Genomic DNA, 25396 nt, shown 5'->3' with positions numbered 1-25396 from the left:
TTACTCTGAAATGTGTCCACATATCTATTCAGGGGACACCATTATAGGGCCTAATCACATCAGCCACGCTATCAGAGGCTCGTTCACCTGGGCATCTACCAATGTGATATATGCCATCATGTGCCAGCAATGCCCCTCTGCCATGTACATTAGCCAAACTGGACAGTCTCTACGTAAAAGAATAAATGGACACAAATCAGACGTCAAGAATTATAACATTCAAAAACCAGTCGGAGAACACTTCAATCTTTTTGGTCACTCGATTACAGACCTAAAAGTGGCAATTCTTCAAGAAAAAAAACTTCAAAAACAGACTCCAATGAGAGACTGCTGAATTGGAATTAATTTGCAAACTGGATACAAGTAATTTAGGCTTGAATAAAGACTGGGAGTGGATGTGTCATTACACAAAGTAAAACTATTTCCTCTTTTTTATTCCCCCCCTATTGTTCTTGTAAACTGCTGGAAATGACCCACCTTGATTATCACTGCAAAAGGTTCCCTCTCCCCACCCCCCGCTCTCCTGCTGGTAATAGCCCACCTTTCCTGATCGCTCTGGTTACAATCTGTATGGTAACACCCATTGTTTCATGTTCTCTGTGTATATAAAATCTCCCCACTATATTTTCCACTGTATGCATCTGATGAAGTGAGCTGTAGCTCACAAAAGCTTATGCTCAAATAAATTTGTTAGTCTCTAAGTTGCCACAAGTATTCCTTTTCTTTTTGCGGATACAGACTAACACAGCTGCTACTCTGAAACCTACTCAGAAACAGCACTGAATCCTAGAGACAAATTTCACATATCTACTTACTATACTATAATTGATTCACTTGAAGCTCATATGGAGAGGAGAGGTGAAGTGTACAAAGAAGCATCAAGTAGATTTTCTTTTCTAAACGATATGGACTTATCTGACGAACAATATTCACAAGGTTCCCAAAAGCTAGTTGACTCATACCCTGTTGACTTGAACATGAATCTCTGGTGGAGAAGTACGGCAGTTCCACTGTTATATGCACGGAAAGTTTACTGAAACAGGAAAAATAAAATTCAGTCACATTGATCTTCATGACAATACTGAAAGATGGAATACAACGTGTATTTCCAAATGTAGAGATCGCACTACGTATTTTTCTAACACTGATGATTACTAACTGCTCCGCAGAATGCTCTTTTTCTCAGCTGAAAAGAATAAAAAACCCGCAGAGAACAGCAATGTGTCAGGACAGACTTGATTCACTTTCCCTATTGGGTATGGAAGCGGACATGCTTCGTCGAGTCAGCTTTGGTGAACTTATTCAGAATTTTGCAATCAGAAAATCTAGAAAGAAGCTATTTTAATTTCAGCATACACGTAAGTTTTGTGTCATTTCGAAAAATAAAATTTTATTTTACAGTATAGTATTGTTTTTATTTTTTAATTTTATATGGGGGTCACCATAATCTTTTCAGTGCTTAGGGCCTCTAAAGGTCTTAATCCGGCCCTGACTGTTGTAAATCCTGTGAGAGGAGAGTGGTAACAGCCTCTTGGCTCACAAGACTGCAAATTTTTTTTCTGAAAGTTGGACAAATTTGAGTTGTTTGAGTTGATGGTGGAGATGTAATAACTCCCTCCCTGTCATCAGTAGGGTTCAAACCCATGGCCTTCAGCATCACAAAGCAGATTGCTACCACTTGCTCTAACAGAGTAATTCCATTAGGGGATAACGGCCTCCTGCTGTTAATGAAGTAGCACCTAAAGGGGGCGATGAGAAACACTATGTTAGTGTGAATTCTGTACTCTCCCTGTTAAAGGCAAATGAGCATGTGGGGGTGTAATGACTTTGTAATGACTCCCTGCACAAACCTCTACCACTCAAATGAGTAACTCTATTAGCTGGCAGCAAGAGGAGATTGTCCTTTAGTAGATTGGCCATGAAAGGGACAACATGCTACACACTAATAACACAGGTCACACAGATACTGTGTCTGCCTGGTCTTCTAAATGATTTACATAACAAATAAGCTTGTCTTTTTCAGGTTAAACTAGAGCCAATTTTCTGAAGGGCCTATCCTTCATCAATGAACCCAATGGAAGTTTTGCCACTGATATCGAGGAGAGCAGGATAAGGCCATTTATATTATAAACTATTCAGAGCAGCAATCTTCTTAACAGCCTGTAAAGCACCTAACACTGATTGCTGGAGTTACACCAATAATAAATAATCAAAAAGACTATGCTAGGATATGATTTGAAAAAAAATAGAGATCCACGGAATGATATATTTATGATTTCTTTTCTCAGAGCAAAATATATTCTGGTTATGACAAGATGAGGTATCTCAAATGAGATGCTGGGTGCAGGAGAAAATTGTTATAAAAATGATTGGCTATTTCTAGCACATCTTCTCAAAGTTTTATTCTCATTTGTTTCTTCCTAGAGTAATAATGTGAATATGAAAGAAGTGTCTCTTAATATTAGCATCCATTGAATTTGATACTAAATAGATGAATTAAAGTGGACTGTTCTTGAAATAAGACCCTCTAATAATCTATTCAATTCAAAATAGGTTTATTTTCCTTATCAGTGTTAACCATTTTGGCAGTCAGCCAATATTTTGGCCCACTGATATTTCTTTAGTGAAGATAGAAACTCTTATATTTCGAGCAGTAATACCAACTGCAGCGTACAATTGGCTTTTGAAATCCTTATTGTAGTCAAACAATTTAAAGTTCTTCCCTTAATTATTAAATAGTCAAAACATTCTGAATGTTTTTTGAAAGATTTTTTTTCCAGGGGACTGGTTGCAATGGACAAATGACTTCATGCTGGCTTTTCTAAATCCCAAGAATTTTCAAACACAACCCTTTTCAAAATCTTAGTGCAGAAATTCAGTCCATTTGACTTGGCATGAAGGTAGGATAACTAGGCAAACTTCCTTGCAGGCATGCATAAATATTGTGATTAATGCTGTGCCCTTCTCTTTTCAAGTGGAAGCACATGCAATTGACCATAGATAACACAATGAAGTATGCTATTAGCATAGTTCAACATAGATTGGATACATTTAGCATTAAATCTTATGGCAGGTTTCTGCAGCAAGGTTGTGTTGGTCACCTTATAGGAGAAAATACATCACACCACCAAAATAGAGTAATAAATCACTCACAAAATCAACTCCCAGATCATTCCCTGTGTCCATAAAGTAAGACTCAAACCGCTGGTTACTGTTTGCTATCACACTAAAATGAAGTTCAAATAGGAGTCAATCAAAAAACTCTTCAATATTTAACAAGGTTTGCACACTATAAAAGCTGTTCATCTAAATACAAATTTTGAAACTTCCTCTGAGCCTACATAATCCTTGACTTGAGCCAAACAAAATCAGGTAGTAGATTGTTTTTTTCCCCCCACGTTTTACCAGTTTATGACAAGCAAGCCAATTTTGCACTTCAGTGAAGTCAGATTGCCAATTTAGCATGAACTGAAACAGTGCAGAGCAGCTGAGCTGAGATTTACAGCAACTGGATCAACAACATATTAATATACACACTGAAATGACAAACTTAGTCATGTTGTTTTAAAACAAATAAAACGAATCAACACATCCATTTCACAACCTCCGTGATGAGACCCGATCAAGTCATCTGTAAAACAAGCAAGTACGTACTTTTAAAATATTGCAGGATAGATGCCTTATACAAGCCTCAGGAAATGCAGCATTCGTATGGAAAGGCTGAAGCAACGATAAAAGTATTTACAGTGCATCAAATTATGCAAACCCCACTGAATAGGTCTATGATGCAAAATACTGAGAATTGTGCAAGCTGTAAGAAAGTCATATGCTAGTGCAGCATTATGCAGTTCCTTGCCGAGCCCCTTTCTAGCTCTCAACAAAGTGTTTTGAGAATCCTCTTGCAGCACACTAGTGTTCTACATAGCAGTTTTAAATCATTCTGTTTCATTTAAAATTGCTTTCACAGTTTGTATGAGGAACATGCCCTATTGGGATCTGAATTAAAAGAAAGAGTAAATCTCCTATTAGTTCAGCTAAAGAACTATCAGTCGTAGTAGTGCATAAATCCGCTTTGTAGGTCTCTAGCCATTCCGGACAAGACTATCACCAACTGCTGATAAGCAGGAATGTGATACATTTAGGGTCACTTATTTGCAGATCAGCTTCAGCACTATTTTGAACAGAGTAAGCCACAGCAGCACTTCAGCAATCCTGGAGCTGGGTGAGACAACACTTTAGCAGTGCTATGTCTGTCTTGTCCTACTCCAGACATATTCAGAGCAGCCTCGTGGAACGTCCCAGGACCGCTTTTGCAGCAACTGTGCACTACAAGGAAGCTCTCATTGCTATGGAGGCATGTTTTTTCAGAGCTTTAACAATCCCTTTATGTCACTAGATTCTACACCAGTAGGGTCTCCATTTAGGTCAGAGATACTGTACCATCAATTCGGAATAATAGGCTTGTTGTGTTGCTGTTTTAAAGGGGAAGGATATAGCCATAATATAGACTAAAGACGGTTTTATGGTTATGTGGAGAAAAGCAAATGTTAAATTCATGTGTATGTGCCCTCCCCCCATAATTTAGCAGGCCCGGGGTTAGAGTCGGTCTTCGTCCATGGCAGTATCACTAAGATTTCAGTAATTTACAATCCACATGCAGGTTAACTTAATGTACAGGAAGAACAGGGAGTCATTTGATGTCACACAGTCAAAGTATGTATTTTTCAAAATTAGAACTCCTTTACTCACACCAAAAGGCACACATTTTATGGGACTTCAAATACATGCAACTTTTGTCCGCATAATAATGGTGCTTCCATGAACAAATTGAGTAATTTTGTTTTCAGATGGTGCTTCTTAGCCACTAGTGCCACAATTCCTTAATTTACATATGCAACCACTGCAAAACACATGTAAATAAAGTGCAAATATGGCTAATTTTCAAAATCCTATCTAAGAGGAAATTGTGAAGGTGAGGGTGGTCACCTGTCTGGATTTCAATATAAATTTGGGAGATTTAGGCACAGATTCTGTCAATAAGTGCAGTACTGTTTAGCCACGCCATGAAAACCTGCCTTTATCCCAGTTTAGAAACACTTTTCCATTGCACTCTAATCCAAGAGCCCTTTTCTTATCCTGTCTGCTGTTTCCTAGAGAAGCGCCGGTTTCCAGTTACTTCAGGAGGAATGACAGCTTGCCAAATTGCATGAGATTTGAGGTTTGCCACGGAGATAACATGTTCTCATCAAGAAAAGGAGTACTTGTGGCACCTTAGAGACTAACCAATTTATTTGAGCATAAGCTTTCGTGAGCTACAGTTCACTTCATCGGATGCATACCGTGAAAGTGTAGAAGATCTTATTATATACACACAAAGCATGAAAAAATACATCCTCCCACCCCACTCTCCTGCTGGTAATAGCTTATCTAAAGTGATCACTCTCCTTACAATGTGTATGATAATCAAGGTGGGCCATTTCCAGCACAAATCCAGGGTTTAACAAGAACGTCTGGGGGGGGGGGGGGTAGGAAAAACCAAGGGGAAATAGGCTACCTTGCATAATGACTAAGCCACTCCCAGTCTCTATTCAAGCCTAAGTTAATTGTACCCAATTTGCAAATGAATTCCAATTCAGTAGTTTCTCGCTGGAGTCTGGATTTGAAGTTTTTCTGTTGTAAAATAGCGACTTTCATGTCTGTAATTGCGTGACCAGAGAGATTGAAGTGTTCTCCGACTGGTTTATGAATGTTAGAATTCTTGACATCTGATTTGTGTCCATTTATTCTTTTACGTAGAGATTGTCCAGTTTGACCAATGTACATGGCAGAGGGGCATTGCTGGCACATGATGGCATATATCACATTGGTGGATGTGCAGGTGAACGAGCCTCTGATAGTGTGCCTGATGTTATTAGGCCCTGTGATGGTGTCCCCTGAATAGATATGTGGGCACAGTTGGCAACGGGCTTTGTTGCAAGGATAGGTTCCTGCTGTGTGGTATGTGGTTGCTGGTGAGTATTTGCTTCAGGTTGGGGGGCTGTCTGTAGGCAAGGACTGTCCCGTCTCCCAAGATTTGTGAGAGTGTTGGGTCATCCTTCAGGATAGGTTGTAGATCCTTAATAATGCGTTGAAGGGGTTTTAGTTGGGGGCTGAAGGTGACGGCTAGTGGCGTTCTGTTATTTTCTTTGTTAGGCCTGTCCTGTAGTAGGTGACTTCTGGGAACTCTTCTGGCTCTATCAATCTGTTTCTTCACTTCCGCAGGTGGGTATTTTAGTTGTAAGAATGCTTGATAGAGATCTTGTAGGTGTCTGTCTCTGTCTGAGGGGTTGGAGCAAATGCGGTTGTATTGCAGAGCTTGGCTGTATACGATGGATCGTGTGGTGTGGTCAGGGTGAAAGCTGGAGGCATGTAGGTCTACTGACCACTATTCCTACCTACATCTCCCCCCCCCCCCCCCCATACGTTCTTGTTAAACCCTGGATTTGTGCTGGAAATGGCCCACCTTGATTATCATACACAATGTAAGGAGAGTGGTCACTTTGGATAAGCTATTACCAGCAGGAGAGTTGGGTGGGAGGAGGTATTTTTTCACGCTTTGTGTGTATATAATAAGATCTTCTACACTTTCCACGGTATGCATCTGATAAAGTGAGCTGTAGCTCACGAAAGCTTATGCTCAAATAAATTGGTTAGTCTCTAAGGTGCCACAAGTACTCCTTTTCTTTTTGTGAATACAGACTAACACGGCTGTTACTCTGAAACATGTTCTCATCAGTGTAAACAACAGTTGTCTTCCTCTCTTTGGTATGCATTGTTCACTTCTGCCCCTCTCCCAGATATTTATCGCTGATTATGTACTATAAGAAAATCAAAAATCCTTTCAGGCCCCGATTCGCCATCTTGCCATGTCACAGCAAAACATATAAACTTGGAACAGAAGTATCTCTTAGGTTGACGTTCCAGAGCCAGGGGGATCAATATTTACTGAAAAATGCATTATAGATTTTACTTTGCCTAGTCCTAGTAAAATCTACACCTGCACAAAGGACAATGAATTCCATTACAAAGAGAGAAGAATACCATAGTGCACAAAAACTATTTCATAATTTGGAAATCAATAGAGTTTAGAATTATGTGAACAGAAATAATAGTTATTGAAAGCTACTGTTTATAATCCTATCTGTAATGCCGGATATTTAACTATGTCATATCACCCCCTCCAGCTGTGCAATATTTAGGCTCAAGATTTAAAATAAAAATGCAAAACAATCATGCAATTTAGATAAAGCCAGAGTATGAGAATCAGGAAACAAAACTGAATATAGCAAAGATCCATTAGGTTTATTTGTTTATCCCCCATTGCAGGATTGTTCCATATAGTGTATTCAAAGGAAGAGAGGAAAGAGTTGATTAGAAACGAGAAGGACTTTTAAAAAGTGTTTTCTCCACTTTTCAATTCTCCAGTGACCTTAAATTCTCCTTAAATTTGTTACAGTGGCTTGGTGAAAATGTCTTTGAAAACATACTAATCTGCCTGAGGGATTTTTCCAAGCTTCTAACAGATTTATTTCCCCCCACCCTCATCCCCTCAGAGTATAAATGAAATTAGCTAAAATGTCACCATTAGCATAGAAAACTCACCCTAAAGTTTGGTGGTGCTTGGGCTCACCTGTACCACAAACCTCACTACTCAGTTTTTCCCATAACAATTTTCAAACCAATAAAAAAATATTGAAGCCACAGTACAAACAACAATTCAAATTTAACTCACAGGCTTATCATAAAAATCTTTACAGGAAACAGGAAAATTGATCCTCTTTGTGGATAAATACACATCCATATAAATGAGGACTATTGAAATGACAACTTTAAATTTTTTTTTAGTCTTTTCCTCATTTGTTCTTTAGAAAGCATAGTATTTATTCAGAACTACCTGAAAATCCTACTCCTTCCAGCCAGGGGCTTAGTCTCCTTTTGTGTTTTTAAAATGTTCTAAGATATTACAATACTTGGCTATTTTCAATATTTACTTTCATTAAAAACTAGAAGACAAAAAGATCTGATAAACTGGTTTCATCCAAATCCCAACTGGGTTCTTGAAGCCAATATTAAAACAACAACCATTATTTATTTCAGTGGTGAACCTGAAGAGTATTTACTTTTCAGTGGATCTGTTCAATTCTCCCTGACTGAGGAATGCACTTAAGCACATGCTTAAATCCATCCCTAGTTAGTAATCCACTTAAGCATGTGCTTTCATTTATTAAGCATGTACTTAAGTGCTTTCCTGAACAGAGGCCTACAAAAACAACATTATCTATTTATGCTTTAATTTCCAAAGTAAGTGCCTGATCTAAAACCCAATTAACTCAATGGAATTTGACTCCGGCCTTTGGAGCTTAAAATGACTAATAACAGAGAAGAGCCTCACAGTGCCTAGCTTGCATTTCTGGCAGTTCTTTATAGTATTAGAGTTACAAGAATTAGCAAACTGCTACACTTTCTAGCAGGCTTTGCAGGTGGGAAGGACTCCAGAAGGACATCCTGTTTATTTACAAGAAATCTGCTGTGACAGAACTCCTGTGGTAACAACTTTAAAGTCAAACAATTTTGGTCACATTACCGTCATTACAACCTGATTATCCATGGCCAAACCCAGATCTGTAACTCAATGGATTTTTCTTCTGGATTTACAGTGGTTGGATCAGAATCTGACCTAAATCAAATACCTTGATTTCCATCTCCCAAGAATTTCTCACCTTCCAAAAGAAGAAAGTTTTCACTTTTCCACAGCTGCCTATGAATCATAGAATATCAGGGTTGGAAGGGACCTCAGGAGGTCATCTAGTCCAACCCCCTGCTCAAAGCAGGACCAGTCCCCCATAGTTGCCCCAGATCCCTAAATGACCCCCTCAAGGATTGAACTCACAACCCTGTGTTTAGCAGGCCAATGCTCAAACCACTGAGCTTCCCTCCCCCGCTATGTTGCACACCCTAACCATATCAAAGGTATCGTCAATCCAAGGTTTCTGGATAGGGACCATCCAGTTAATAGAACGCTATGATTTATACCATTCAGAATGATATTGCTAATGTGAAATACTAAGAAGCCCATTTAAACTACTTGCAATGTTGGCAGTTAGGTTCGATCCCGTAAAGATTTATACATATGCTTAACTCTGCTGAAGTCAATGGGTCTACTCATAGTATGTAAAGTTAAAGGCACGCATAGGGCTTCAGCAGGCTAACAGTGATATTCAAATAGAAGCTGGACTTTATCCTCAAGTATCCAAATGCTCAGCATGCACATTGAATCACCACAGAGTTAGGCAGCTAGTCATCACTACCATACCTTTCAAATAAGGTTTAATATGAGATATGCCACTCACACTAGACCCACATCTACTTTCATCCCACACAGAACTGCTCTCTCATTATTACTCTAAATTACTGATAGCAGAGATGCTAACGAAACTAAAGCGATAGAAAATTGTTGACATGTCAAATACATTATTCAGAGAGCACTGAAAGCTCCCTCCTTTATCTGATCATCGTCATTCCCATCCATTTGCATGACCACCTGACATTTTTTAAGGCCAGTATCTCTCATTTGGTTCCTGGCTGGATTTAACTGCTAAACACCATGACTTTTTTTTTTTTAAATTACCTAAGGCTATGGAAATAGAAGTGAAACCCTACTATTACATTTTAAAACTGAATCATTATTCCATTTTCTAGTGTTATTTAAGTCTTAGAATTTAATAACGATTAAACTGAACACTTGTGTAACTAAACAGCTAGGGCCAGAATGGGAGTGACTGCACGTCCGTGCAAGGGAGTAAGCGAGCATATACCCAGACATGGGCAATATGAACATTAGATCTGGTCAGGTTGGAGCAAGCAAAGCCACTTGCCGCTTTACTCCCTCTTCAGAGCAGGCTCCACCCCTCTACTCCCTGCCTAGAATAGCTAAAGGGGGAGCTAATAATGTACTGCCGCTGTTAGAGCGCAGAGGAAGCAGGGGGAGGAATTGTGGGGCGCACCGTATGCATCTCTCCTTGCTCAGCACTGTGCCTGAAGTCACAGGGTGAAATCCTACCCCAGTACAGCCCATGGCAAAACTCCTATTGGCTCAGTGTGGTCAAACAACAACGATGAGATAATATCTGGCATGTGCTAGGTTTGGATAATAAATGACCAAAAAATATAAGATTTTTAAAAAGACACCCAATAAGACAACAATACTTTAGCTGGGTTAGGATAAAAAAAAGGGATCTGAGTCAGTATGGATTACATCTATTTGTAACTTTAAGCTTTAAAAATATTTGATTTAATTTTAAGTGCTCAGAATTGTAGAAAAGGGTTTGTTTAAACTGACCTACTTTTCGGACCGCACATCCCAGAGATACACTGAGAAGGATAAAGGTCTTACTAATAGTGCTGAAGAGGTTTGTTTTTTTAAAATGGAACTTTTTGAAATGATCCAAAATGTGATGAAATTCTTCTTTAACACAAAAAGTCAGTATGTCTTTAAATGGAAGTGAAACTAGCACAGAAACATAAAAATAGAATCATGATTCTGAGAAACCATAAATCATTCCGCTTCCTCCAGCACTAGGGTTGCCAACCCTCCAGGCTTGTCCTGTACTCTCTAGGGATTAAAGATTAATCTTAATTAAAGATTATGTCATGTGACGAAACCTCCAGGAATACGGCCAACCACAGTTGGCAACCCTAATCACATACAACAATATTTCTGCTTTTCCTAAACAAAGATCAAAATATACAGGGCCAGATTCAGTCTTGCTGATGCAAGAAGGTGCTAACCTGCTGCCTGCCCCATCACCCCAGGGTTACACTTGAGGGAGGGCAGGCTCGGATAGGTGCTACCTGTCCTCGCCTATTGGTTTGGGTCAGAGGAGGGTAGCTTTAAGCTCTGCTGCACTTTTCTCAGGAATAATGCAGGCAGAAGCTGCCTAGGAGAAGTGCATATTCCTTGCATCCTGGGTTGCCATACCCTATCTCCATACAGACTGAACAAAAAAAAATGCCATTACCCATAAGCCCAGGGCAGAGGAGTGTTATCTGGGCAGATATAGGTGCCCGATTTCCTGTTTGCTGGACAACAACAGTAAAGGAAGCTGACATGGTGGGGAGGAGGTAACATTAAGGTAACAACAGCAGCACTAAGTGCAGGGTAGCCAGAGGGGCTGAGTGGGCATGGAGATAGTGAACTGAGCGAACAAAAGGCCTGGGAGAGGAGAAGGGACTGACAAGAACAACAGAAAGGAGCTGAACTTGGAGTAGAACGCTGTGTAGGCAAGGCATGTCTCTTTGTTCAGAAATTACATATGAAAGAAGGTAAGCAACACATAACTCAGAATACACTTTGAATAAAGCCCTTAAAAGCAATAAGGCAATGCCCTTATTTCCCATCCTTGACCTTCAGGGACAATTGCTTCCCCCTGAGATGGAGATCATAAGAGGGGAAAGAAAAATAATTTTTCCTCAAAAGGCCCAGTCACCATGTTTCTGAATAAATACTGACTTCATGTTGACCTGTTACTGTATGTTAAATCATTGTAGTAACAAAGCAATTTCTAATATAATAATTGTCACAGGCCAAATTCTGCCCTTCCAGATTATCCATACAACCCTCATTGATTTCAACATGAGTTGCACATCAGAGAATAGACTCTGACCTACTAATATGACATGATTTTCCTGCTCATGTGAACTGATTACTCTTTTGCTATGTTACCAGCACTTTCTACCAGCTAGAGAACAATACTAGGCAAAACTGACTTCTATAACACTAACAAAATATTGACTGTTTTAGGGGAACAAACTGGAGACAAATAAAAAAAAAAATCACGAACCAAGGCAGTTTTTGTTTGTGACACACAAATTACATTTCTTACAGGAGCAGATATAGCCTTGGAAAATGTAATACAACAAAGTTATCAAATTTAAATTATCCTACAGAGGTATCAGGAAAATAAGAGTCTTCAGAGGCCTGATAAGAAAAGTTATTATTATAACCTTGTCTGATAATGGGAAACAGAAATTGCTTGTGTCTTAGTGAAATAAATACTTGGATATTTATAGTACAGCCAAATAGCAGAATTAAAACCAATCTCAGGAAGAATAAACAGCAAAAAGAGAATAAATATTTGCACCTCAGTATGAATAATGCAAGAACACTCCCTTTCAGTCAAACATCCCATGTGATGTATCCTCTGTACCACTAAACTCTTTAATTTACGTTGTGGTGGAATGCTTGCAGCAGCATCAGCACATCACAGCGGAGATTCAAGGGCCTGATCCAAAGCCCACTGAGTTCTATCGAACATCTCCAAGAGTCTCTGAGAGATCATGGCTGATAGGCAAACCTCATTCCTCCCTCCTATGTAAAGACATCAAAATCGGATCCCAAGATACCAATCCTGTAGCTTGTTTCACAAGAGCAGGGGTCCACCTCTGCAGAGTCAATTGCAGAATTGAGGCCCAAGTACAGTAATAAATCCATTGATGTCAGAAAGGTGTGTTAGACTGGTTGAGTAATGAAAGTATTGGAATATATTGGTCTAAGTTAAAATGCATCGGATTGTCTAACTATGCTCTGAAAAAGCTTACTGGTTTTTTTAGACAAAAGGTAATTTAATTTAAAATATATTAGGTCAGTCTCATCCATGATGTAAACGTAGTGAAGTAAATGTAATTATACAAAAGAACAACTAGTCACATCATACAGCCAATATCTTTGTCAAAGTATGTTGTAGTCAAAGCTATGCTACCTTTGATATAGATTTGCATGAGTTATGCATAATGTAAATGGACACCTCCAAATAGACCAGAATGCATCTCTTTCCAATGAAACAGCTTTCCAAAGAAAACCTATCAGACATTTGGAGAATGGGCTTTTGATTAAAAATCTAGATCTCTCTTTAAAAAACCACAGTATATTGGTCTGAGTAATATATACATTGACTTTACATGAAAATCACATTTTAAAATTATTGTTGGTCTCATGGAAACAGATCTAATGGATGACATACATACTTGAAAAACTATTTCTAATAATAAAATCTTTATTTTATCAAATCCTATTATTAATTTGCTTAATTCTTATGTTTATTGGGCTGTACAATCCCCTTCCATCACAAGGGACCTACCTTCATAGTCCAATTCCCTCCTTCCTCATACAGAGGCCAGTGCTGCAAATCCATATTTATACTCCACTTCAATTATTGGGATCGTTCATATAGATAAGGAATACTCATTCAGGAACAACAGCCCAGAGAAGGGCAGAACTTAGTTCTACTTTTCATATATAGCATTTTTTTTCATAAGATCAGTTACTGTCTTTTTGTTGTTGTTTTGAGGGGGATCTAAAGCTACCCTAAGTCTGGGGAATCTCAATGGTGAAAAACCAGCATAGTCATCTCTACAGCGCCCAAGGTGGATGATAGCAGGGGCAGTCCAGTCTCAGTCAGGAAGGGGAGTAGGAGATTCCTATCACACAATATAGATACTGTGGCTGTGCACCAGGGAGAGGGTTTAGGGCTTTTAAGATTTTTGGACAGCTTTTTCAAAATTTACAAGTGCGAAGTTTTGGCTAACTGTCTTTTTGAATGTTCACATTTTCCCGTGGACAACGGCCAGTCTGTCGAAATTCTGCCAACAATCTAAATTTCAGGAGGGCTAAGTTGTGTAAGACAAGTTTAAAAAAAGGTCTCATGAATTTCACAAGTTTTGCCCAAGTTTATTGCTAATTCCACTATTTTAACACAAATGTCAACATAGGAGAAACCAAACAGGATTGACATAAGAAATCAAAATGAAACACCTAATTAGGATGAGACAAAATAATAGTAATAGTAAAAGACAAATTACATTTAAAAGTTATTTTTATGGTATATTAATACTAAACACTGGGCAATCCTTCTGAACTCAAAACTCAGGGCTTGCCTACATAGAAGAGTTATTGTGAACTAAGTTAGGGTATGAATTAAAAGTTCAGTAGGTACTCTGCAATAATTCTACATGTGGACATGCTTATTCCATGTTCAGAGTATCCACAGGGGATGCTACTGTGGAATAGCTATGAAGGAGGGTAGTGAGAGAGCAAAGAGGTGGGAAGGAAAGTGGAAGTGGGTGGACAGCAGGGGAGGAAAGCAATAGAGAGTGAAGGTGGAGGGAAGAGGTCAATCCTAGAATCATAGAAATGTAGGGAAGGTAGGGTCCTCAAGAGGTCATCTAGTCCATCCACCCACACAGAGGCAGGACCAAGTATAGCTAGACGATTCCTGACAGGTGTCTTGTCTAACCTGTTCTTAAAAACTTCCAATGACAGGGATTCCACAACCTCCCTTGGAAGCCTATTCCAGTATTTAAGTATCCTTATTGTTAGAAAGATTTTCCTAATATCTAAATCTTCCTTGCCACTTCCCAAGGGTCTGGGGCATCACAAAGTTGGCTTGAAGCTGAGTGGAGCTGAAGATCTAGCCTCTGGACCCAAAGGGTACATCTACATGGCCAAAAAAACAAACAAAAAAAAACAACCACCTGCTGCAGCAAGTCTCAGACCCCAGGTCAGCTGCCTCCAGCTCACATTATGAGGCTAGAAATAGTCACGTCGACATTCCAGCTCAGGCTTTGAAACTGATGTGGGCTCTGAAACTTGCTGCCACTGGCGTTTTTGCAGTACAGGCATACTCTTAGGGTCTGATACAACCCAAGCTTCCATCGACTTCAACGGGAGTTGGGGTCAGACTTTTAATTAGCGGGCCTGGATATCAAGATAAGTACTAAGGAATCACACAAACTACCTAGATCTCATTTAGGACACTACGATAGCTAAAAAGCAATCCACGGAAAAGGCTTGACAGTAGGTAGGTGGGGTGCCTGTGCAAAAAGACATTATAATCAGCTCCTTGAAAACAAATCCATGACTGAAATAGCTGGATCTGACAAATCCCACGTGATAAGAGTCTTGAACACTTACTGATTTCATAGAAAATGAAGGTTCAGTGCTGTGAGATCTGCACATAAAGGAATACTGATTGTTGGATAGATTGTGCCACCCTTGCTTATTCTGAGTAGTACCTTATTCCACTGATTTAAATGTATTACTCACCGTGAGCAAGGGGATCAGAATCTGGCCCTATGTCATTAGCTTCTTTGATAAATTAAAATAAATAAATGAAGATATAAAAGGGTTACAGAATCCCAGAGAAGTCCTTCCCAACAGGCTCAAACCAAAACTTTAACTGCTTCATTAATAAATTCAGGAGAGGCGGGAAAAAAGACTATTAAAAAACAGTCTGCAAGAAGAAAGATATAATTATTGATGGACACAACCAACTGATTTTTCCGGACACCGTCCAATCACTCAGCAATGCAAGGAAGAATTAAAAAAAATTATAAATGGCGACAGCAAAGCCGCAGACTTACATTTGGCTGAATTCCATGTTTAGCGTAGAGGGGAACTTTCTTATTGCCGAATGCTATTTTTTTTTAACCTGTCTAACTGATTTTAAAATTACTGCTTGCAGCCAGACCACCACCACCACATTGGATCCCGACTCTTGGAGGATGATACACATTTTCTTTCCTTCTTTGAAATCTTAACTAAGTATGAATCCCAGAACTCCATGCAGAGACTGGCCTGCCTGCCTCTTATACGGATATGGATACAGTTGCCTCTGTGGTTACCCCTATTGTCTGGGAGCCTTCAGAGGGCATCCTGATGGCTTGGGACACTGTGCAGGGGTGACAGTAGAAAGGAGTGAGCAGGCTGGGATCTAGGTTGAGGATCAGGTACATTGTCACCTCCATTAGTCTTGCAGAGATTTCCATGGAAAAGTAATAGTCTCGGACTCTCAGGGTGCTGGTGCCAACCACAGCCAGGGGTGGCCCAGATAATGTGGCTCCAATGAAGACAAGAGGGTAAAGGGAAGGTTAAAACACTCAGAAACAATAGAAAGGCATCAAGCCTCCATGTAGATGATCCCAGTCTCCTCTGGTGCCCTGGGATCTGTATATTTTGTGGACTGGACACACAGCCTAGGCAACAGGGAGATGGAGTGAAAACAACACAATGGAATGACTTGGGAGGAAACCCCACAAGGAGAACCTTCTAGCTTAGCTCCCTCCCATGAGGAGAATGCAGTCTGGCCCGCTCTTCTCAGATGGATAAATATAAGCTACATGTGTTGTTAAATATTCTACTTTCATCTTCACTCTATTTCATCAAGATTAGACCCTCTATCTGGAAGGTATAACTCGTTAATCAAAATGGACAATATGGAAAGATCCTAAGAGAACCAAGTCCTGGTCCCATTTATGACAGTGGAAAAAAGCCCTCAATAGGACCAGGATTTATCCCTTACAATGTTCTCTTACGGGACCCTATAAATATATTGTCAGATATTTTTCATGCACTGGACTCAAACAAGTGTATATAGTCCTGAAAACAGTATAACAAACAACAGATAAATAAAATACCATGAGTGCCTCTTCTGTGCACTGTTCTCGCTGCACCGGCAAGATTGGAAATTCAAGGAGTGATTTCACTGTCTTCCTTTTGGCCTTTTCCAGCTGAACATTAGTAAAATAGTTGACAGCAGCAAATTCAATAAGAGCAGAGAACACAAAGGCAAAGCAGACAGCTATGAACCAGTCCATGGCAGTGGCATAGGATACTTTTGGCAACGAATGCCTTGCACTGATGCTCAACGTTGTCATTGTCAAAACTGTCGTTATTCCTTCAAAGCAAAGAAACAAAGCAAAATTAATTGCTCTATCCATATTTTATTTTATCAGATCAGAATGGCAATAAAAAAAGAAAAATCAAAACCATCTAGTAGTTTTCCATTTGTAATTGCAAAACCTAACATCAAAAAATACAATTAAATTGCAGATCTCAAGATAATCCTCATTTAACTGAACATGCCACTTAAATCATCTTGCCAATGAATAATGAGGAGAAAGGAACTCAATATTCAATTTTTTTTAAAATAGCACTAATGATCCTTATAGCTTTAAAGCAAAATAGGCAACAATAATTTGTGAGAAAACAATTTATACTGCGCTTGACCTTGCAGTTCAGGGATAACGTAACTCTAATGCCATAAGAGGATCTCAATTCAGGTCCCAAGTTGAGACTAATACTCCCATGCTAGGAAAATATGTGAAGAGCAAGATCTCTCAATCCCTCATGAAAAGAGAGCACCATGTCTTGCTCTCTGTGGGCGAATGGGAACAGTGATTGGACCTAATCTTCCAGTTTTTATTCTGGCAAAACTCCAGTTGAAGCCAATGGGAGACTTGCCTGAGTAAGGACTGCAGAATGAGATCCTTTATGGGCTGAGGCGTCTTGATTTGTGTGCAACTCTTATCATCTACATTGATGACTTTGCTCAACATGGAACTTCTAAGAGGAAATTGAGGGCAGAATAGGTGAAACCTAAAGGTCAAACCCAACAAGGTAAATACAGTTCATTGTGAGCTTGCAGGAGTCTTACTCAAAAAGGTGATGGTGGACATACTGATGTGGGTGATGGGATTTTCTCAGGCTAATTAAAGTAATTTAGCTAGTAAAGAAATCCCTATTGAAATAGTTGTTTCTAAAGAAGATGACTCTGTTTTCCAAGACTCAGTAGTTTAGCTGATATGTCTTTACTGATGACATTATTAATGTGTTGGTTAGCAGAGGAAGGTCCTGACCTTTCTTAAACATGAAGTGATCAGAGTCCTCCTCAAGGAGGCACCACTTAATGCTGGAGTGATTTGTTAATTATTTCCCAGAATCAAACCTCTCCTATTTGGGAAAAGAGATTGAGAAGCTAGTAGCTATTAAATTACCCATGGACGTCAGTGGCACTATGGGTAAATTCTGAACCAATCAACAATTGGGAGAACCTAGAAATGTTGAGAAGGGAAAAACATAATAAAATAAATAAAATAAAATGGTGTCGATGGGGCAGAAGTTCTTCCCCAGAATGTTTTCAAAGTATCAGATGCAATTTTCTATATTTTATAAGCTTTTAAGATATTTCAAAAATATCCCAGCCCTTAACTGCTCTTTATGTTTGTGTGTGTCATAGGCTAACTTTCCAGAGTAGCAAATTACGTTCTATTAAAATGCTAACAGACATGAGCCCTAAACACACTTATGCATTTCCAAGCAGATGCACATAAGCATTTTTTAAAAAAAGAATCAGCATAGTAAGCAAAAAGATAAAACCCCTAAAACTATGCAGATTATTTCTCCCCCTTTCCTAAGGAACACTGATCTCCCGTATCCACCCAGCAGCACCTCTCCAAAACTCCACCTAGTCTATAGAATCCTATTCCTGATATGTAAAAATCAGATCTTTTGTACATAGTTTATTGTAAGATTTTGGCACCAAATTTATACAATAAATCACAAATCTGACTTACTACTGTGCATGTTTCTGTTACTTATCAGCATTACAATAGGTTTGGCTAGGATAGGATGTGAGCCGTACGAGGCAGCATAATTCCCAGGGGTTTCTGTGGCTTGCAGAACTCAACTCTATAGATCTATAGAACTGGCCCCTAAAAACTGAACTTTGCCTTCCCATATTAACTAGCATTAATGCAGGATCAGAACTCACTGAGGCCAATTATCTAATTATTTTTTTGAACCCAGTTATACTTTTGCCTGTCAAAACATTCCCTGGCAACAGGTTCCACAGATTCACTGTGCATCATGTAAGAAGTACTTCCTTATGTTTTAAACCTCTGCCTATTCATTTCAGTGGGTGACCTCTGGTGCTTGTGTTATGTATAGGGGTAAACAACACTTCCATATTAACTTTCTCCACAACATTCATGTTTTTATACACCTCTATCATATCCCCCTCCCTTAGTCATCTCTTTTCTAAGATGAACAGTTCCAGTCTTCTTTAATCTCTCCTCCTATGGAAGCTGTTCCACACCCCTAATCATTTTGTTGTCTTTCTCCGTACTTGTTCCAATTCTAAGATACCTTTTTTGAGATGAAGCGACCAGAACTGCATGCAATATTCTAGGTGTGGGCATATCATGGATTTATATAGTGGCATGATGATATTTTCTGCCTATGCCTTTCTAAATGGTTCCTAACATTCTGTTCGCTTTTTGGACTGGCTGCCATCATTTGTTCCTTTATTTGCAGCTAAAATGGAGAGTGTATATTTAGAGAATGTTTACACTGCTGTGCTAAACCAAATAGGTGCTGCTTTATTTTAAGTGATAAAATGTGGCCTTCGACTGTAATATTGTGAATCTAAATCCTTCCCACATCATCAATGAGACAAGGCTCCACCATCCCTGCCTATCCTGGGCTGCTCTTTTCATGTCCTCTCTGTTGTTAAGTCTACACATTTTCCCTCTCGAAATAATGGTTGACAGAGGGATTCTTTCAATTGACCCCTGTCACACATTCCTCCAGCTGCCCAATTGCACGCCTGCCATGGCAGATGTTCTAGATTCTTAACACGTCCCAGATATTTTCATCTTCTTTTCTGGATTACTTTGGAAATAAGGAGTTGCAGAACTCTGAGGAATCTCAGCATTTGTTAACAATTAATTCAGTTTCATACTTAGTATTTTCCTGAAGCATTTGGACATCTGTCTGTATCTCTGGTGGATCTCTAGCTTTCAAATCATAATATTTCAGTTGATGATTCATAGTTTGGTCTTTATGTTGTAGATTTTCAATAGCCAAATCTTGTTTAAGATGGTCATGGCAGCTGCTATCTTGCTGATTCATGACATTATTTTTAGTCTAGGGGCCCACATGGAAAATGCTGCCTGTATTTGAAATTCAGAGCAACCCCCCACCACACACACACACACACACACAAAGAGTTTAATGCATTTTAATTTGGGGATTAACCCTCAAGTGTGATTTTAGGGCAAGGAAGATGTGGTATTATGCAGTTATAATCTGAGAATTATGGACAATTTTTATTAAGTCATGTCAAAATTCCTTCACAAATTTCTTGAAACAGTCAAAGTAATGACTCTCTCTTAACATGTGTATAATTACATACTAATTTTATCCTATATTGATTTCATTATGGTAAATTTTATTTAAATATGTTCTGCTTGTTGTTTTGTCTATATGCGTAATTTATGATCTGCTTACACCATGTAATTTCTTTAAAAAATTAGCTTATTTCAACATCATGTTTTACAACTATAAACATGGCAAAGGGTGTTTTAATTTTAGCTCAATGTGGTAGTCTACCAGACCCCCTCTATTCCGGAAGGCAGCTTTGGCACAGTAGCCGCTCAGGCTCAAACAAAGAAAACAGCACCGCAAAGACAATCACTTGAAACTCCTGCAATGTTCCAAGACATACTGGAGTGCAATCCTCATGGGTAATGATCTACACCAAATCTTGTGGGGAAAGTAAAAAGTAACTGGTATACTGGTAATGAGGCTTTCCAACAAGCCACCAACTTTGATCTGCAATGGATAATTCTAAGATGCTGCCCAACCAAACTATCTGATGCAAATTTGAAAAGGTGAATGCTCAGCAAATATCAGGATGGACAGCTTTTAATGTGATGATTTCTTCTGCCACACCAACCATCACATCTATTGGGTACTGTCCAATGCTGCCAGCACCACCTACTGAACAGAGTACAGTTTTCACTGTAATGAAGAATGTCAGCAAGATGTCCAGGACTCTTGAACAAGATTACAGTGTCCCCATATTTGATGGGGCTATATATTGTAAGGCCAAAGAGAAAGCCAGTGGAGGCGCCCAAAGGAATTTCAGAAAACAATCTTAAGAAGGGTAGATTCCACAGAGACATTTCTTGCTGCAATTGGAAAGATGTATGAAGACAGTGGCCTTGAAGACAGCCTCACAGAATCGCAGGTGTATGGTAGCAACACAGCAATCAACGTACTTAAAGGCAAATAATACCACCGTGGATTGAGGGCCCACAACGTTGTAGTGGAGGCTTTATCCAGACTGCAGTGGATAGCATTTTGTAAGTGGGTACAAGACAATGAGAGTGACTGAGATGTAGACAGGTTTCAGAGTAGCAGCCGTGTTAGTCTGTATCTGCAAAAAGAAAAGGAGGACTTGTGGCACCTTAGAGCGATAGCAAGCTCCAAGAATGTCAAAGCACGGCAGCAACACTTTCCCAGCTCAGTCATGCCCTCAAGAATGCACGGGATGTATTGCACAGAGTCTGCAATTTTGGAACATCAATTTCCCCACCTTTGCATTCTGGGACGATTACATCAAAATGGTTAACATCTTAACGTGTTTCATTAGAGCTGAACATGAAAGCAACTGGGACTTGCACCTTGTGACAGTTGTAGAGATGCTACCACTATTTTTTGTCTTTGACCACACCAACTATGCCCTCTGGGTATCTGAGAACATCAGCGATATGAAGTTTCTGCCAGATTATGGCCCCAAAGTTCATGAGCAGTCTGTGCATGGAAATCATGCTGTGGCTCAGTCTAGCAATAAATTCAGCGAAGTATGGACAGACATGGCACTTGAACAAAGAGTAAACTGTGAGAGTAAAGTAAAAGTGGGTATAGGGGGGTTTATTTTGAAACCAGGAGCCTTGGCTAGATGGTTCATCGCTACTCATAAGCACTCAGCAATCACAACTTCCATGAAAGTAATGTGTGATAAGGCAGACTCAGATGTTTCAGAAGGAAAACATGAGGAGGGCATGCAACATGTTGAAGGAGATGTAGATAATGTTGTTCACACAATCACCAACTCCATGACAAAACTATTTGATTTGAATGCTGACTTAATAGACTCACCAACATTGCAACTGCATTGCGCAGAGGTTGCCACCCAGCTTGTTACTGAGAATGATACAGGAATCAAAGCAATGGAATAGTTTGTAGAAGATAGATTAAATTCAAATATCACTGGATTCTTTGAATCAGTGCACAAACTCAACAATCAAGACATTTGCATCACTAAGAAAAAGATCAAATCTGAAGTTAGTGATTGCAGACAGGGAGTTGTTAGCCATCCTGTAGTAGCTGAACAAATAAGAGAGATTAATCTGAAGGAAGTTTTCACACGTTTACCACAGTTCCATATGCTCTAGCACATTCTGATGGTACCCTGAACAAAAACCACAAAGAATAAGCAATTGCCTGAATTAGGAAAAGAAAGAGTCAATGTACCCAACATGCCCACAGCTTGGATAATATAGCTGTTACACAAATGGTCACACAAGGAGGTGCAACTAGCTTTGCAAAACTTGCTGAACTGAACTTCAGAATAGTACACCAGCCTCTACAGAGTTATGAAAGCTGCAAAAGAGTATATGTTGATAAAAGATGATATGTCGTCAAAGATTCAAGTAAAGCTTTTAAGGGTGCACAAAAGCAATCTTCACAAAGCAATGAAGTCAAAATCCATGATTCCAAAACACCCAACCTACAGCAGTGGAGTAAATTCACTGGAAATCCCAAGAATAAGGCACAAATGGTAATATTTTTGTCAGACTCATGGTGTGATATGGCAGAAACTTTACTCATCCCAGCTCAGAAAATGGTTATTGCAGGTAGATTCAAGGATGGCCTCATTGCTTGCATCGTCACTTCAGATGGAGCTGTAGATCAAGAATATCTATTCTCATTGTATGAAGAAGCAGATACTCAGCCTCAACATCATGTTGCACATGTTTCACAAGAATACCCTTATGTAGTGGTGTGGTCTCCAGACACTGACGTTGCAGTTCTCCGTGTACATTTTATTCATAAACAAACAGCTCAAGACCTTCGGTTTCATACCGGTATGAAAGATAAATCCAGGTTTATACCAACCCACACGATAGCAGCTCAATTTGGCCAACAACTATGCAGAATGTTGCCAGCAGTACATATGCTGACTGAGTGTAATTCAACCAGAAGTCTGGCAGAAGTTGGCAGACTAAAACCATGGAAGCTTGTCAGGAAAAGAAAAAAAAAAATTTAGAGGCCTTGCTAATTTTGGCACTACAGTGGATATACTTCCTGCACAACTGAAATCAGTAGAACTTTTACTAATCCTTCTCTATGACCCAACAGCTAACTCAGTGGATGTAAATAGTGTACGATATAAGCTTTTCTGTTGCAATCAGGCCCGGACAAGGCCCTCCTCTAACTTACAGTAGTCTTCTGCAACATACCAAGCATGCAAATTACCAGACCCTTATCTGAAACCATGACATGGAGGCTCAGCCTGACATCCCTTCCCCAATTGGAAATGACTAGCAACATGACAAGGGTGGACACATTTCTCCAACACTAATGACATAGACACCAAAGCACTCCTGGAACTCATTATATGGGGTGTAAAAAACCAAAAAGTGTAAGCTCAAGTATAGTTGCTCAAGACAGAGCATGGAGTGCACACAGGCTTACTTGTGTACTTGTGGTGAGGACTATTCAAAGTTGCCAGTGTGGATCCAGATGAGTCTGACACTACAGATGGCTTAGATAGATATGTTGAATATGGCAAATATATTGACAAAGGATAGACACACATATATAATGTCATATTACCGACCACTGAGAGGGAGTCCATTGGCTATTAGTGTTTTGTTAGCACCATGGTGTTCAAGAGTATACCTGGTTTCTATTATAATGAATGTTTAAAACTTGTGTCAATAAATAACCTATGCATTTATCAATACAAAATATGAGGCCAACATTCTTTAAGTAATGAGCCTTAATAACGTGTCAAAGAAACCTTTTATAGGACTAAGATTTGTTTCTGTCTTATAAAATAAGAAAAATCCCATTTTACTGGCAATTTTTTCTTTCAGACTTGTCTTGACAACTTAGGTACATTTCTGTGGCCTTTTCACTTGTGCAAAAGATCGTTTTGACATGGGTACAAAAATCTTGCATTAGCATACTTGGCTACCACTTTACAATACCATATCTGCCCTAGATAAGTACCTAAGGGACACTTCTATCAAAACAACATAGTTGCTGGTTTCTGTACTGGGGGAGGGGATGCTATGTCACCAACAATGTCCAGCCAGGCCCCCAGACTATTCCATCTGGACATCCCCATTGCCTTGCATGTTACTGCCAATGTACATGGGAATTGACTCACCACTTGTATACCTTCCCCTCTAACGTAATGCTTGAGTGGGGTGTTAAGGTTCTCATTAGATTTATTTTTTTTCCATTACTGACTATTAACCAGATCTTTTTGTGATGCTGGACAGTCTTCCAGTCTTTGCTTGTGTGTTGGTTGAGCTGTCACTTAGAAGTATTCTTATTCTTTTAAATCTATATATAATACATCTTTTGGCTAAATGCTCTCCAGCTGATTAATCTCGCTTCAAAATACAATACATTATAGAGTCACTTTACAAGATTGCTTTAACTATGCTTGTTTTTTCCATTCCTTTGTTAGGAACCAGTTTGGTTTTGTACATTTTGTCTTCCACACATTTGTTTGTTCATTTTCAGTGTTCGTTGTAGCGTCTCTTTTCAAATTGTATTTTAATGAGTGTCACTTTAATATTTTCTGATCGTTTGCCTAATTGCTTTTTCGGTTCACTTTCATGGAGGCAGCAGGAGAAAAAAGACAGTTTCACTGCAATACAGGACCTAAACCTAAACTCCTTACTTGGACAAAACTCCCACTGATGTCAGTGAGACTTGTGCCTGAGATCTGTGCACACATATACGTAATTCCAAAAAAATTAGTTCAATGACACTTTAGTTGTAGTTACTCTAAGAAGAGCCATGAACATACACCTGAGGGTAAAACTGTCCCTTCTGCAGGCTGAGGGCCTGATTTGGATATGGGAGTTTTCCCATTTGCTTCAATGGGCAAAGGGATGGGTCCCAATAAATTTAACCCTGCTACAATCAACCACATTCCCCTCCAAGTTAAATATTCCAAGTTTCCCTCCACAGTCCAGTGAGCCAAGTTACATATTCCTAATATTTATAATTAGGCAGATAGTAAACAAAGGCCCATCTGCCTTTGAACTTAATTTATTTTCTCATGTTAGCAGCACTGGTTTTGAGAAAGTATGCATATTCTGTCCGCTAATGAGGATTATTCTAGTAAAAATTATTAGAGGAGGAAACATAATTAAATGGAAAAAAGAAAGAAGAGATTATAATTACCAAATACGGTTCTAGCTGGAACAGATTCCTTATTTATCCAAAATGACACTTGTGAGAGGATCACGGTCATAATGCACGGGATATATGTCTGAATCATAAAATAACCCATTTTCCTTCTGAGGTGGAAGTAAACTGTCATAACAACATATTCACCTATAAAATAAAGCGAAAGGCAAATATACTTCTGACTCCGTATACAATTTTGCAGAATAACCATGTTTCTGACAGCCAACCAGCATTAGATATGAA

General features: G+C 39.2%; 1 protein-coding gene across 5 annotated transcripts in view; it reads right to left on the bottom strand.

Annotated features, from left to right (window-relative positions):
- Nucleotides 1–25396, bottom strand: part of GABRA4 (gamma-aminobutyric acid type A receptor subunit alpha4) — a 72897-nt gene that overhangs the window by 22183 nt on the left and 25318 nt on the right. For 4 of the 5 annotated variants that reach the window (XM_073342133.1, XM_073342129.1, XM_073342132.1 and 1 more), the window contains 2 exons: nt 25148–25300; nt 16510–16769 (listed from right to left, as the gene is read on the bottom strand). In XM_073342133.1, coding sequence (XP_073198234.1) covers nt 16510–16769; nt 25148–25300 — 413 coding nt within the window. The remainder of the gene's footprint in view (nt 1–16509; nt 16770–25147; nt 25301–25396) is intronic. The other variant, XM_073342130.1, reaches the window with a different exon arrangement.

The sequence above is a fragment of the Lepidochelys kempii genome, chromosome 4 (assembly GCF_965140265.1).
Source record: "Lepidochelys kempii isolate rLepKem1 chromosome 4, rLepKem1.hap2, whole genome shotgun sequence".
Classification (NCBI taxonomy): domain Eukaryota; kingdom Metazoa; phylum Chordata; order Testudines; family Cheloniidae; genus Lepidochelys; species Lepidochelys kempii.
Note: the sequence above shows the minus strand (reverse complement) of the source record. Positions and strands in the feature narration are given on the sequence as shown.